Source organism: Periplaneta americana, chromosome 10, assembly GCF_040183065.1.
Source record: "Periplaneta americana isolate PAMFEO1 chromosome 10, P.americana_PAMFEO1_priV1, whole genome shotgun sequence".
Taxonomy (NCBI): domain Eukaryota; kingdom Metazoa; phylum Arthropoda; class Insecta; order Blattodea; family Blattidae; genus Periplaneta; species Periplaneta americana.
The window spans coordinates 162,760,467-162,774,641 of record NC_091126.1 but is presented as its reverse complement, the minus strand read 5'-3'; the positions used below and the strand labels follow the sequence as shown (position 1 = coordinate 162,774,641).

The window sequence follows — 14,175 nt, the reverse complement described above, 5'->3', positions numbered from 1 at the left end:
CAGGAAGCGTTAGTGAATTGATGTTGTTTCTCTAAAGTCTAAAAGTAATCCGATTCCGCAGGGTTGCTATGGCGGCTATTCTGCAATGTGTATCTAATGTCAGTGAATCAGTTTAAATTACTTGGTTCGAATTGGGAGTGAATTTGTCAAAGTGAGCGAGTGCTCTTACCGGTATTAGTTTGTGCAAGATCATGGATTAATTCCCATCGCAAGTACCGGTATGTATATCTTTTAAACTATTGTTTCATATTATGATAGGACTAATCTAAAGTTTTATTTTTATAAATGATGTGAATTACGATATGAAAAATGGACAGTTTGTAGATATTAACGTATATTAAAAGAGAAACTTCGATTTCTTCACACTACACACGGGAGAGAGAACGTACTTAAATCATAGAAACCGTTTCACATTTTTCGGCCTTACGATACCTAGCTATCCCCTCAGCTAACCCACATAACCTTGCCACATACCTCAGTCTCATGTCACTTAGCTTTTCTCACATAACCCATCTAACCCAAACGAAAAGCAAATCAGTCCCGTGTGTGGTGTGGTGTCGAAGATATCGAAGATTAGCCGTATTAAATAACAAAACAATTTTTGCTACTGAAATGTTCCATTTCTCCGTAGAATTAACCAAAACTAAAGAATTCTCTGTTAATGACGTCACATTCGTATCACGTCAATCATGTCGAACATAGAGCAATCTAAACTAGGTACCCGTGCGGGGTGGTTGAGTGGTCAGACCTCTGACCTGTCACGCAGGCGGCCCGGGTTCGAGTTCCGGTCAGTTCGGGATTATTCATTGAAAAATACATAGTGAAACTTGTGGCGGACAAGGTCGCAGTTGGGGTTTTTCTCGGGGTTCTCCCGTTTTTTCCCATATTAGGCATTTGCATAATTTCGTCATAATTTCTCCAGTTCGTCGTCATTCCATAACATTCCCCCGATGCACCGAGGGGGCTGGCCTAGGGACGAGGGGAGTTATCTGCTTGAAACCTGAATACGTAGCCAACCTTACTGTTAGTGTAGTCGGCCGATGTGACTTGCAAATGCGCGTACCTCGATGGTAAGCGTGGGCTAATAGATTTTGTGGGTCGTAGCGCCCCTCTCCAAACTACAATACAATAGAAAAATTAAGTAATTTTGTATCATCAGATATACAAAACAGTCACCAGTTATGCACCCATATTCCTGTTAAAACATAAAATATAATTTATTGTAAGTCTTTAAATGAGAATTTAAATGGGGTTGCATACAATTGTAATACATTTTGCACACCACGAGTAGTCTATTGTATCGGTACGTGAAAAGGTCCCACAGCAGAAGTGAAAGAACTTCACAAAATTGATATTCAATGACTCTTACACTTTTACTACGTCATACTACTTTTGACCACTAAAACGGTAAGGAAGGACGTGTTTCAACCAATCATGCTTGCTTATCACACAATTTTATCACTTCCCTAGCATTTATTTATTTTTATTACTTCCCTAGCATTTCTTTATTTTTATCACTTCCCTAGCATTTGTTTTTTTATCACTTCCCTAGAATTCGTTTATTTTTATCACTTCCCTAGCATTTGTTTATTTTTATCACTTCCATAGCATTTGTTTATTTTTACCACTTACCTAGCATTTCATTTTATCACTTCCCTAACATTTGTTTATTTTTATCACTTCTGTAGCATTTGTTTATTTTAACACTTCCCTAGCATTTATTTATTTTTATCACTTCCCTAGCATTGGTTTATTTTTATCACTTCCCTACCATTTGTTTGTTTTTATCACTTCCCTAGGACTTGTTTATTTTTATCACTTCCCTAGCATTTGTTTATTTTAACACTTCCCTAGCATTTGTTTGTTTTTAACACTTCCCTAGCATTTGTTTGTTTTTATCACTTCCCTAGCATTTGTTTATTTTTATCACTCCCATAGTATTTGTTTATTTTTACCACTTACCTAGCATTTCATTCTATCACTTCCCTAACATTTGTTTATTTTTATCACTTCTGTAGCATTTGTTTATTTTTATCTCTTCTCTGGCATTTATTTATTTTTTATCACTTCCCTAGAATTTGTTTATTTTAACACTTCCCTAGCATTTGTTTTTATAACTTCGCTAGCATTTGTTTATTTTTATTACTTCCCTAGCATTTGTTTGTTTTTATCACTTCCCTAGCATTTGTTTCTTTGTTTGCCAACATTTCAAACTGAGTTTTGAGGGTGCTAGAAACAATAGACTGTGACGGTACTATTTTGCATTGCCTGTAATGAGGCGATATTAACGATCCTAGTGGTGAGCAACTATCTAATGTTTGCATATTTACTACGTATTGAGCTTCGCGACTGTATATACTAGACTGTGATAAAACCTTCATCTAACCATATTTCTTAGTGCACAATTGTTTATAGGAGTATATAATAAGAAAAATTGTCATACCCTGATTTCAGTGCAAACTCCGAAGCCAATCATTCTGCGCAGGACGGGTATGCATAAACTCTTGTTGAATTTCCTATCTATCTAGCGCTTAATGCCGATATGGTGTCGTTATAAATTTCGTAGCTAGTAGGCCTACCTGTACATGTTCATCACCATCCCCGGTGTGCAGTAACCACATTGTGTGCCATTGAACTGGGCGAGGCGCGCCTGAACCGAATGGTAGCCCTTCTTCTTGTTTCCGATGCCTTCCACAGTGGTAATGGCCCAGCCATGGCAAGAGAATACGGAGATGAGGCACTGCAACACAATAAATGAAAAGTAACGCTTTTTCTCCCTTTTCCACCTTCTCTGCCATAATTTGTATACTTACTTACTGACTTTTAAGGAACCCGTAGGTTCATTGCCGCCCTCACATAAGCCCGCCATTGGTCCCTATCCTGAGCAAGATTAATCCAGTCTCTACCATCATATCCTACCTCCCTCAAATCCATTTTAATATTATCTTCCCATCTACGTCTCGGCCTCCCCAAAGGTCTTTTTCCCTCCGGCCTCCCAACTAACACTCTATATGCATTTCTGGATTCGCCCATACGTGCTACATGTCCTGCCCATCTCAAACGTCTGGATTTAATGTTCCTAATTATGTCAGGTGAAGTATACAATGCGTGCAGCTCTGCGTTGTGCAACTTTCTCCATTCTCCTGTAACTTCATCCCTCTTAGCCCCAAATATTTTCCTAAGAACCTTATTCTCAAACACCCTTAATCTCTGTTCCTCTCTCAAAGTGAGAGTCCAAGTTTCACAACCATACAGAACAACTGGTAATGTAACTGTTTTATAAATTCTAACTTTCAGACTTTTTGACAGAAGACTAGATGACAAAAGCTTCTCAACCGAATAATAACACGCATTTCCCATATTTAATCTGCGTTTAATTTCCTCCCGAGTGTCATTTAATAATAATATAATTTGCCATAATTTGTATATGAAATATAAAAAAACCCTCCAAGAAGTGCAAGCATTAGAGGTTATAAAACATGTAAATTAAAATAGGAACTTACCACCTACCGGTAAGCCGAAATTTTACTGAAAGTCATCGTATTTCTGCATGTCAACGTTCCCTTAATAAAGCTTCGGTCTAAATATTGCTCTGAAGATCTCGAACGGAGTCCCCTGTGTTTTCTGAAGTCACTTCCATAATGCAAGAAGTGATTACAGTAAAACCTCAGTTGTACGTGCATGAAAGGAAATGATTTCAATTACGCACAAATCAAAAATACGTACAGGGACATCATTTTATTTTTACTAACATTTTTAATATTAACTTGCCTATACCTGTGGATCAACGCCGTTTGCTACCCCCTTCCACGAATGGAGTTCGATGATACTGGCATAATATACAAATAAATCACTTTCCTAGGTATAGGAGGGAAGAAAAGTAGTTCATCCATTCACGTAAACTAGGAAATATTCCCCTTTTGAGTTTGATCATTTTCATTAGGTTTTTGTTTAATCAAAATACAGTACAGCAGTGATCGCCAAAAGCTGTGTCGCGACACATGCCCCTGCCTCCACTCAATCGTAACCATGACATCATACCCCCACCCTCTGTTTACAGCCATCACTTCGATATAAGTAAAGACAGATATCAGCAGCGGACGTACACATGTGATGTTACAAGTGTGTAGGATAATATGTTTCGATGTCTTTTCGAAAACAGATAGTAAGTAAAAACTTAATTTTAAGGAGCATGGAAGAAAAAGTATTTATTTTGTGCAGATGGCAAAAATATGAGATACTTCATTTGTTGTAAACTTTTAAAGGAAATATAAAAAACAATGTACATTGCCATTATTCTTCTCGTTATGAAGATTACCACGCCCTTACCTGTAACTTGAATATTTCATTAATAAACGAACAATAAAAAGTATCGGCTTCTATGTATTAATCGGGGTAAAATACTTCGACATTTTTTTTCGACGTATGTAGTGTAATTGAATATTTCATTGACAAATAAACAATAAAAAGTATTGGCTTCTATGTCTTAATTGGAGTAAAATACTTCGACGTTTTTTTTGAAGTGTGTAGTGTAATTTACAACTTCGTGCGTGGCACGTTTTTCTAGTTTCAAATATCTGCTGATGTAAAGTACACGTTCTTTTTATGGTAAATAAGAAAATAAATTAATTTTATTTTTATTTTATTAATAATACAAAAATAATGAATAGGAGGATAAAAAATTAACATGGAAAAAAGTATGTATAGTTAATAAGTAGAAGAATATTATATTGCTTTTGTTTTTTGGTCGCAGTCCGTCACTGCACTGTTATTCACTGCATTACCTGAGGAGGTACCCACTCCACCCCTCTCCCTGCGATAGTGGTGTGCGGGTTGCATTTCTATTACGTCACAATTTCGTGGTATTTGGCAACCACTACAGTACAGTATTAACAATTAGTGTTTTTACTCACGAACTGAGCTGTCCATGTGGATGTATTCATTATGCAGTGTATATTATACTGTCCACACAACATTAGCGTACAATACAGAGAATGAAGTTAAATTGAAAAATAATCATAATATGGATATTTAAACATATTTTTTTAAATGGTGGCCTTTCATTTCGATACAGGCTTCAGTTCTAATGTGCATATTATCGCACTATATATTATTCTACCTAATTCCAATTACCAGTTTCGTCTTTCGTACTAGAAACTGATGTTTAAATAATTCTGTACCTACTCTATAAAAGAGTACCTTACGTAATGTGAATTCAATCTTCATTTCTGCCCGATCCGAAAAGATAAAATTACTCAGACATGCTATCTACTGTCCGTCCAAGTGGTTATGTCATAGGGCCGTAGAAAGGGAGGAAATTACGTGACAGTTAATTACCTACTTAACGAGGCCCTTTTATTTAAATTATTTTAAACAGTTGTATAATACTACATAGACGTCCAATTCCTAACAGAAATTAATGTTCTCAGAAAAGAGCTAAGACAGCCCAGCCACTACCTAGCGAATAAAAGCTGGTGGGGGAAACCGAGATACGACGTAGGCAAATGGACGACAGTACCTGTGCGAAAACGATTCAACATTGAAAGCTCTTTCGTCACTGGAAAACGCGAACATATTTTTGGAACGTACTGTTTACTATGACTGTATATGCGGCTTTGGATCTGTGTAGAGGACGGTTCAAATTCATTAGTAGAAGGGGTGGGAGTGAAGTGCATTCAAAAACTCAGGTACAATAAAAATTGAAGTAAAAATAAAATGATGTCCCTGTATAAATAATCTTTGAATACAAGATAACATTTTCGAATAACTAGGAATCATTTTAACAGAACCTAGAGAACTGGGAGTTTTGAAGCATTCCCCTGACTTGGCAAAATGTGATTAATAAATAGAAAGTCACTAGAATAAATGTTTAATATAAATAGACAACCGTACATACAATTACTATGACATTTTTCCTTCAGTCATCAATACAGACTTTAAGATATCCTAATTATTAATGTTTTGTGTCAGTGATGTCAAAGCAAGCGCATTTTTCTGACCTTGACGTCGTGCGCGGGCAGCAAGCGCTAAGTATGGAAAGAGGAAGGGTTGTGTATATGAATAAGCAACTTGTTGGATTAAGAAAACAGTGGTGCACAAACTTCAAACGGAACGTGAAATTTTATGTTGTTATTTTTATATGGCTTCTTTCTGTTTAATATTATCTATATTGTCTGTAAAACAAAATTACTAACACTGATTTCTTAATATTGCACTTGTGTTTTAAATCTTAATAACATAATAGAGAGTTAAGAAGGAACATTCACTTAAATTCCATAGTAGTATAATATTATACTGTATTAAGTGGATGAAACACATCATTCATGAAGAAAGTGATATTCCAAAGAAAGAGATTGAGTATGACATGATAAGTTGGAATTTATATTGATGGTATCTTTAGCCTTACAAATGTAATCAATAAACTAATCGAAACAATATTATAGTACAAAGCAAAGTTACCTAGGTACTGTATCTGTTTTAAGTGTAACTAATATTACATAACAAAACTCTTATCGGATTATGCTTTTAAGGTATTATTTGTGAGCAACTTCCTATCATCAGAATATTAAATTATTTTCTCGAAATCTGCTGAAGCTATAGAGCTGGCATTTTTACAACACACGGGCACGTATCTTTTGCTTATGATGTAACAGTAGTTGCTTTGTTAATTCATTTCCAATTTCAATGCGAATATTTTCAAAATTTTCAATCCACTATATTCAGTAATACGTATATACGGTGTATTAGATTTACGAAAACATTCTGTAAGGCTACTAAATAAATAGGCCTATACCTGAATATTTCACTGTTCTATACGAAAAGTTGAGAAAATATTTCTTTTGAATAAAAAAATCAAACTTGTGAAAAATTAGCATTAAAATTAAAACTTACATTTTTATAATGCGCTTATACTTCTCAGGCAAATCTAAAAATTAACATGAATTCAGTTTTAATAAGTTCTCTTCCCTTTATCTATTGAATCAGTGCTGGCCATCCCTGAATATAGCTCGACCAAGCGGCATATACCACCTCTTTCGTCTGTCTCTTTCCTTTCCGCTGTAAAGCGCTCAGGCTCTCCTGAGCTCTAAAGCGCGCGCTTGCTCCTGTGGGCATCAATTGACATGCCTGTTTTATGTAATACATGTTATTACCAGACCGCGGTCCTGGGTTCCAAATCGCATGAGGTTACGAATACCCAGAAGACTGTGTTATGTGGATGAGGGGAATGGGAGATGGAACGTGCAGTTACTAGTAACCTCAACATGTAAACATTATATCACAGTAAGGCACAAAATAAATGTTCATGTTTGCAGATATAATATATGCAGTGCAGTCGGGCAGAAATGAAGATTGAATTTACAGTACGTAAGGTATTCTTTTATAGAGTAGTTACAGAATTATTTCAACATGAGTTCTAGTACGAAGGACGAAACTGGTAATTGGAATTAGATGCAATAGTCTATAGTGCGATAATATGCACAAAAGAACTGAAGCTTGTATCGAAATGAACGGCCACTATTTTCAAAAATGTTTTTAAATATCCATATTAAGATTATTTTTCAATTAACTTCATTCTCTATATTGTACGCTAATGTGCTGTAGACAGTATAATATACATTCCATAATGAATACGTCCGAATAGCTAGCTCAGTTCTTGAGTAGAAACACTTATTGTTAATACTGTACTGTAACTTGATTAAACAAAAACCTAATGAAAATTATCAAACTCAAAATTGCGATATTTTCTAGTTTACGTAAATGGATGAACTATTTTTCTTCCCTCCTATGCCTATAGTCCCGTCGCTCTTATTTCCGGCAGCCAATCACGTTGCAGGTCGGCTACATTTAAACGTGTGCGTATTGTGATTCGTTGATGAAAATAAAGAAGGCTCGATAAATAGTTAATATAATCGCCCGCCATTTTGGCTCGTTCGTTGGCGTTCGCAGAAAGCACACGAGGACGTTATTTGCCGCTCAATTATTAGCTGAATTACAGTGCGTTTGATTTATTATCATAGGAGCTACGACATGATAATGTTTAACGGTGTGGCAAATAGATCCCTCGTCCGGTAGCTCGGCAACGAAAGAAAAAATGGCGAACGATACTACCTACCTAGACATTATAGAGCCTTCACTTTCTATGACGTAAGCAAAGAGGAGGAGTCACGCCGGGAATAACAGCGTCGCGACTATAGTAAAGTGATCTGTTTGTATTTTACGCCAGTATCATCGAACTCCAGTCGTGGAAGGGGTTAGCAAATGGTGTTTTCGGTTCTCAACCGTTAATCCAAAGGTATAGCCAGATTAATATTAAAAATGTTTGTAAAAATAAAATGATGCTCCTGTAAAATATGACAAAGAATACACACGTGCCTAAGTCTAGAGTGCAGGTAGAACATTGCCCATTTGATATTACGGTATTAGGGGAGAGTAGCGTAGTATCGGACATCGGGTAATATCAGACAGTGAGTTTCTTTCATCTATCACACAATGATAGTACCTCATTGACATGGTTACGTTTCTGTGATATCGCATACAGAAACGTAACCATGTCATTCAGGTACTACCATATAGTGGTAGATGAAAGAAACGCGCTGTCCGATATTACCCGATGTCCGATACTACCCAACTCTCTCCTAATGTATTGCCCGTGCCTCGATGCAGGACTGTACGCAGAAAGATATCCTGCACATCGCACACATCGCAGTAGACTTAGACTAATAGTATGCAGTAGTAACACTGCCACGTGTTTCGGCAATATGCCCCGTTTGATTGCAAGATACAATCCACAATATCTCGACAACAATTAATAGTAGAGTGTTGGTTCCCATGCTTAAATTTGTCAGTATTGTGTGCTCTATCCTTCTTGGACGGCATTTCCGAACATTCTGGAAAGCAGCCGATACGCACCGAGTTAACAGCGTATGTGATCTCTTCTTTCTTGAAGGGATGGATCGATCTGACTGTTACGATGCAAGCTCCACAACCACCTTCATGGCACATGGACTTCGTTCCTCTCAGATTTGCGATTTCTCTGATGAAAGTGTTAAGGGACGTATTTGGCGGAATGGTCGTATCGGCTGAAAAAAGTCAAGAATTAAACATTTTAAGATTCGTTTTCTTACAGAATTGAAGCTGGAGAGAACATCTGAAGATGCACAGCGAACTTCTCACCAACTCGCCATTAAGGACTGCGCAATGTCCTAGAACGGCCCAGAACGACCGTCCCTGAGAGTTGCCTGAAGTGTGAGTACGCAAAATGTCTATACTGTTTTCGCTGCAAGAAAAATCCTAATGTAAACACAAGCATGTGGCTGTCATACCCGTGATTGGATCACAGTCGAAACACTCACACGACGCAGGAAAATATAGTTCGTATTTGGAAACTATCATCTTGTATTATTTGAAAATAAAAAATTGAATTCTAGTTGTTAAATACAATGAAACGTATACTTCAGTCATATGTAAAACGCTATGTAAAATAAAAGCTACTTTTATATTTTCTTATGTACTATGAACGCGGATGAATACAAACAGTAATAATGAGGTAGTATGTTCTTGTAACAAGTTGGAGTCACTTGAGCTCGTAGTTGTTCACTTAAGCACGTGGTACTGAAGTATGGCTTCTGTATCCTCGGTGTGTGTGGTCATTAAACATAAGAGTGGAAACCCTCTCAAAAGCGGAGAAAAACAAATAGTCTTAAATGTATATAATAAGTTATGTGAGTTTTAATTAGAGTAATTATAAAGTAAATGTTTCCTAAGCAAACGAATGCACAGTAGTGAGGTTAGGCCTACTTGACGAGTAACGGGAAATGTTTAACATGAAACAGAATGTACAACAATAGGCGGGATCACGTACTGAGGATCTATGGCCAAACAGCGGCCAACGAAGCCTCACTTCAGTCACGTGCTATCGTTTATATTAGGATTTTTCTTACAGCGAAGAGATTATAAATCTAGTATCAGCTTCACAACAAACGTTGTGATATTCCCATGTGGTCGGTTTTGTTTCAGTTAATTGGCAAAGAGCAAATTGTTTGTCATGTAGCAGCTGGATATGGACTTTATCATAACAATAACATCATAATGATATAGATGAAAATATTTTTCTGTTAAAAAATTTATTTTTAAACAAATTACCTGTGTATTTCTTCCCGTTGATTGTGAATTCAACGACACTTCCGGAACTGCAACAAAAAGTAAATTTACTATTTAGTGAACTTTGTCATAATGTCACTGTACACTTAAAAATCACTTAAGGGAAGAGGATGGTATTTTTTGGTGAAAAATTAGTAAATTAAAAAAAAATTCTTTAAAATACTCTGTGATATGTGTGGAATGAATAGCATAACATTTTGTGAGTATTTGTGCCCTTATCGGATGTTGAGTCGCCATTTTTAAACTTCCTGCGTTAAGTATTTTTAAATCACTCGCCCACTTTTATTGTTCTTTCCGGTAAATTAAATTAAAAAAAAAATTCTTTAAAATACCCTGTGATATGTGTGGAATGCATTGCATAGCATTTTGTGGGCATTTGTGCCCTTATCGGATGTTGAGACATTATTTTTAAACTCCCTGCGCTATGGATTTTTAAATCATACGCCCGCTTTTATCGGTTTCCAGTAACTTCATTTTTTTTTGCTACATTGCCAGACAAAAATGGATATAATTTCTGAACTATTAAATATACATGCATGAAATTTACAACATACATTCTTTAGACTATTAGGAAACTTTTCTCTGTAACAGAATTTTGTTAATTGATTTCATTTAAAAAATACGTCCTTTTGTTTGCAAGAAAGGAAATCAGAAAATTGTTATTAAATTTTAAGTGTTTATTTTACAAACGTAGGGACTAATATCAAAATTCTGTTACAGACAGTTTGTAGAAATTGCTTTGCAAATACATTGCAAAAAACTGTTTGAATCTATCTTCAAAACGATTTAGATATATCGGTTTTAGTACAATCCTGCATTGGGTGTATATATATATATATATATATATATATATTTCAAATTTGGGCCCCCAAATAATTTTTTTAAATATTTTTATTTGGTTAGAGTTGCCACAGGTATGAGCTCTCTACATACAAAAAATTAATATTTTACACCAAATAGGAAAAAAGTTAAAAAAATACCATCCTCTCCCCTTCACACACTCTAGTAATAAAGTACCGATACTTGATTCAGAGTAATAAAATATGGTTTCCGGTGTAGTTTGGAGTTCTCACACAATACGTAACAGATATATCGAAAGTCATCACTAGGATGCATTTTCAGCAGTCTCCAAGGTCTAGTTTCCAATCATGAATAGAACGTCAACTGGACCACAAACAAGATGCAAGAGTTCCCTGATAGTATCTTGCCACGCGCCAAATATGACGTCACGCCAATATAGTCTATGAATAACTAACCTTAACTCCGTACGCCCTGGGATAGAATACGACCCCTACTCATGAACAACGCAGTGACAAACATACCAGCGACCTGGAAATACGCCAAGTACGATTCTTGCTTCTGTTGTGCCCAAGGATTATGATATGATAAGCAACCATAACTTTGTTATGACCATAAGCAATATATTTTCACTTTATTTTAAAGTAATGAAATCGTACTTATTAAAATATTCACTTGAAGACATGCCTTTAACATACGACAGAGATCGCTTCCTGTTTCGACAGATTACCGTACAGTTTACCGACGTCAGCAGAAGCTGAAAGTCCAGCCCTTGAACAAGGCAGGAATGCGTACGCTTGCATTTTAGCAGTCTTTAGCAACAGCTGACATATAACGAAAGATACAAATACAGGGACATCATTTTATTTTTACTTGCATTTTTATTGTACCTGCATTTCTGAATGTACTTCACTCCCATCCCTTCACTAATGTCCTTGCTCTCGTCAGACACACAAACTTACGGCCGCTGTTGCATTCAAAGTCTTCAAGCAGTGAAGTAAACACTGCAGTGTATAGTGTGGTTGCGTTTTCTATAGAAGAAAGAACTTATATTAATAATATCGTACTAAAAATTATATTCAAGAAACGATACATTCAATTTCAGAGAATATGCTTCAAAATGTTTTTAATAATATGCGTACTGAATTGAAGCCTGCATTGTAATGAACGGCAACCATTTTCAGCAACTTGTTTAAAAATTCAGATTAGCTTATTTTAAATTGAGGTGGCTGGAAGCAAAGGAATGCTAGTTACATTTGTAACAACATGAGTTAAGTGCATCCAGTGTAAGCTGAAGTATCTAACATTTTAGTGGCAAAGGGATATTTTAATCTCATCACACATTAAAATTTAAATAAAAATTTCACCGATTTTACGAAAGCTTAAATATTTAAACCCCGTTTTCTCAAAAGTAACTTAAGTGCACTTACAGCCCTTTACTTATGAGCCCTCAATTTAAATGCACTCTCTATATTGTATGTTAACACCAATAATTAATATGCTAAATAAAGTAGACATTACATAACGAACATAGCCGCCTGAAAAGTTGAGTTTTTGAAAAAAAAAATGTTACTACTCCACTGTATTTTGATAAATTGCATAAAAGTGATAATCAAATTGAAAATCGTAATATCGTATTTCCCTACAACATAAATGGATACACTACTTTTCTCTCCTCCTATAGCTAGTAAAATGATTTGTTTACATATTGCACTAGCAACATCAAACTCCTGTAATGGAAGGGGGCAACAGTGTTTCCGAGTATAGCCAGGTTAATGTTAAAAATGTTGGTAAAAATAAAGTGATGTCCCTGTATTATGCAGCGTCTCTCGCGAGACATTTTAATTGGCGAATCATTCAGAACTCGGGATTTCTATTGGTTACCGGTAAACCAAAAACAGAGATTCAGTCGTGAGAGTTCCTTAAATCTGTATTGTTCCAAGTGGCGACCGGAAACGCCGATCTGAAATAATGGTTAAGAATCAGAAGCGTGTTGTTTAGTGAATGCAATACCGTCTTTTTAGAAGATTCGCGGGTAAAATAGCGTCACTCTGTTACGTCACAAAGGACGCGGTTCCAGAACTTATAAATGGACATGAAACGTCCAAAACGCGGTCATTAGTTATTGGTCAAGACAGCGGACATGCAGCAACGGTCGTAACTTCCCGACGTCCAGGAAGAAAATGGTATCATCTTTGAACAGCACCAGAGTTCGCCCTACTGTCTACTGTAAGTAAAATCATCAGTTCAATCTTTAGACTTTACATTTAACTAGTTCATTTTGGTACTTTAAAATTAACAGAAATTTTCATACTTTCTACATCGTTCAATTTCAATATTCAATATTCTATCCGTAGTAAATTGATATCTTGTTAATATACTTAGTAATAATGAATTTCTACACTTGTGATTATTTCGAAAGCCTGATATCACATTCTAAGTAGGAATCCCTCTTATCCATAAGCAAGTACAGTTTGTTAATCATATCAGAGAGTTAGGAAGTATAACGCAGTGTCTGATTCGTTTGTGTCATCTTGATAGTAGTGATGGGCGAAATTGTTCTTTTCCCGGAACAGTTCCGACGGTTCCGGTTCCGAAAAAATACTATGTTCCAAATAACAGTTCCGAAATAACAGTCACCAGTGGTGATGAGTCGGAGTCGTTGAGTCGTTCAAACGAACGGTACAGTACCCTCCCTCTTCACCATGCAGCTCACACTGGAGCACTCATAGGCATGACATAGTACACATTCTTATCTATAGATGGCACTGCAAAGCACATTCGAATCGATTTTGCAAAAATTGCTGTGCATGCGGACAGAACTCAAAAGCTTAATGTTAGTAATTACACAGCTGTTGACTACAAGGACAGAATACAACACTTTGTTTTCGTACATAAAGTTATAAAGACATGGTAGCCAACTAAAAAAAAATAACATAACATTTAAAACATATGGTATGTAATTTCTGTTCTCTCTATTACATAATAAAAAAAAAACAAATCATTAACTTTTATTTTTACTTTTCTTAATGCACAGTTATAATAATAATAATAATAATAATAATAATAATAATAATAATAATAAATATTACAATTTCATAAATAAAAAAGATATATATTGGCAGTACTCAAACCTGGAAACCCCGCAGTGGGTTAGTAAAATGTTGGAATCGCATCTTTACAAAAGTGTAATTTAAACTTCGCATTAAACCTCGC

General features: G+C 35.8%; 1 protein-coding gene across 2 annotated transcripts in view; it reads right to left on the bottom strand.

Moving 5' to 3' along the window:
• LOC138708125 (xanthine dehydrogenase-like) overlaps nt 1–14,175 on the bottom strand; it is a 171,890-nt gene that overhangs the window by 95,175 nt on the left and 62,540 nt on the right. For both annotated transcript variants that reach the window (XM_069838340.1, XM_069838339.1), the window contains exons 2-4: nt 10,144–10,190; nt 8,911–9,080; nt 2,580–2,740 (exon numbers count right to left, since the gene is read on the bottom strand). In XM_069838340.1, coding sequence (XP_069694441.1) covers nt 2,580–2,740; nt 8,911–9,080; nt 10,144–10,190 — 378 coding nt within the window. The remainder of the gene's footprint in view (nt 1–2,579; nt 2,741–8,910; nt 9,081–10,143; nt 10,191–14,175) is intronic.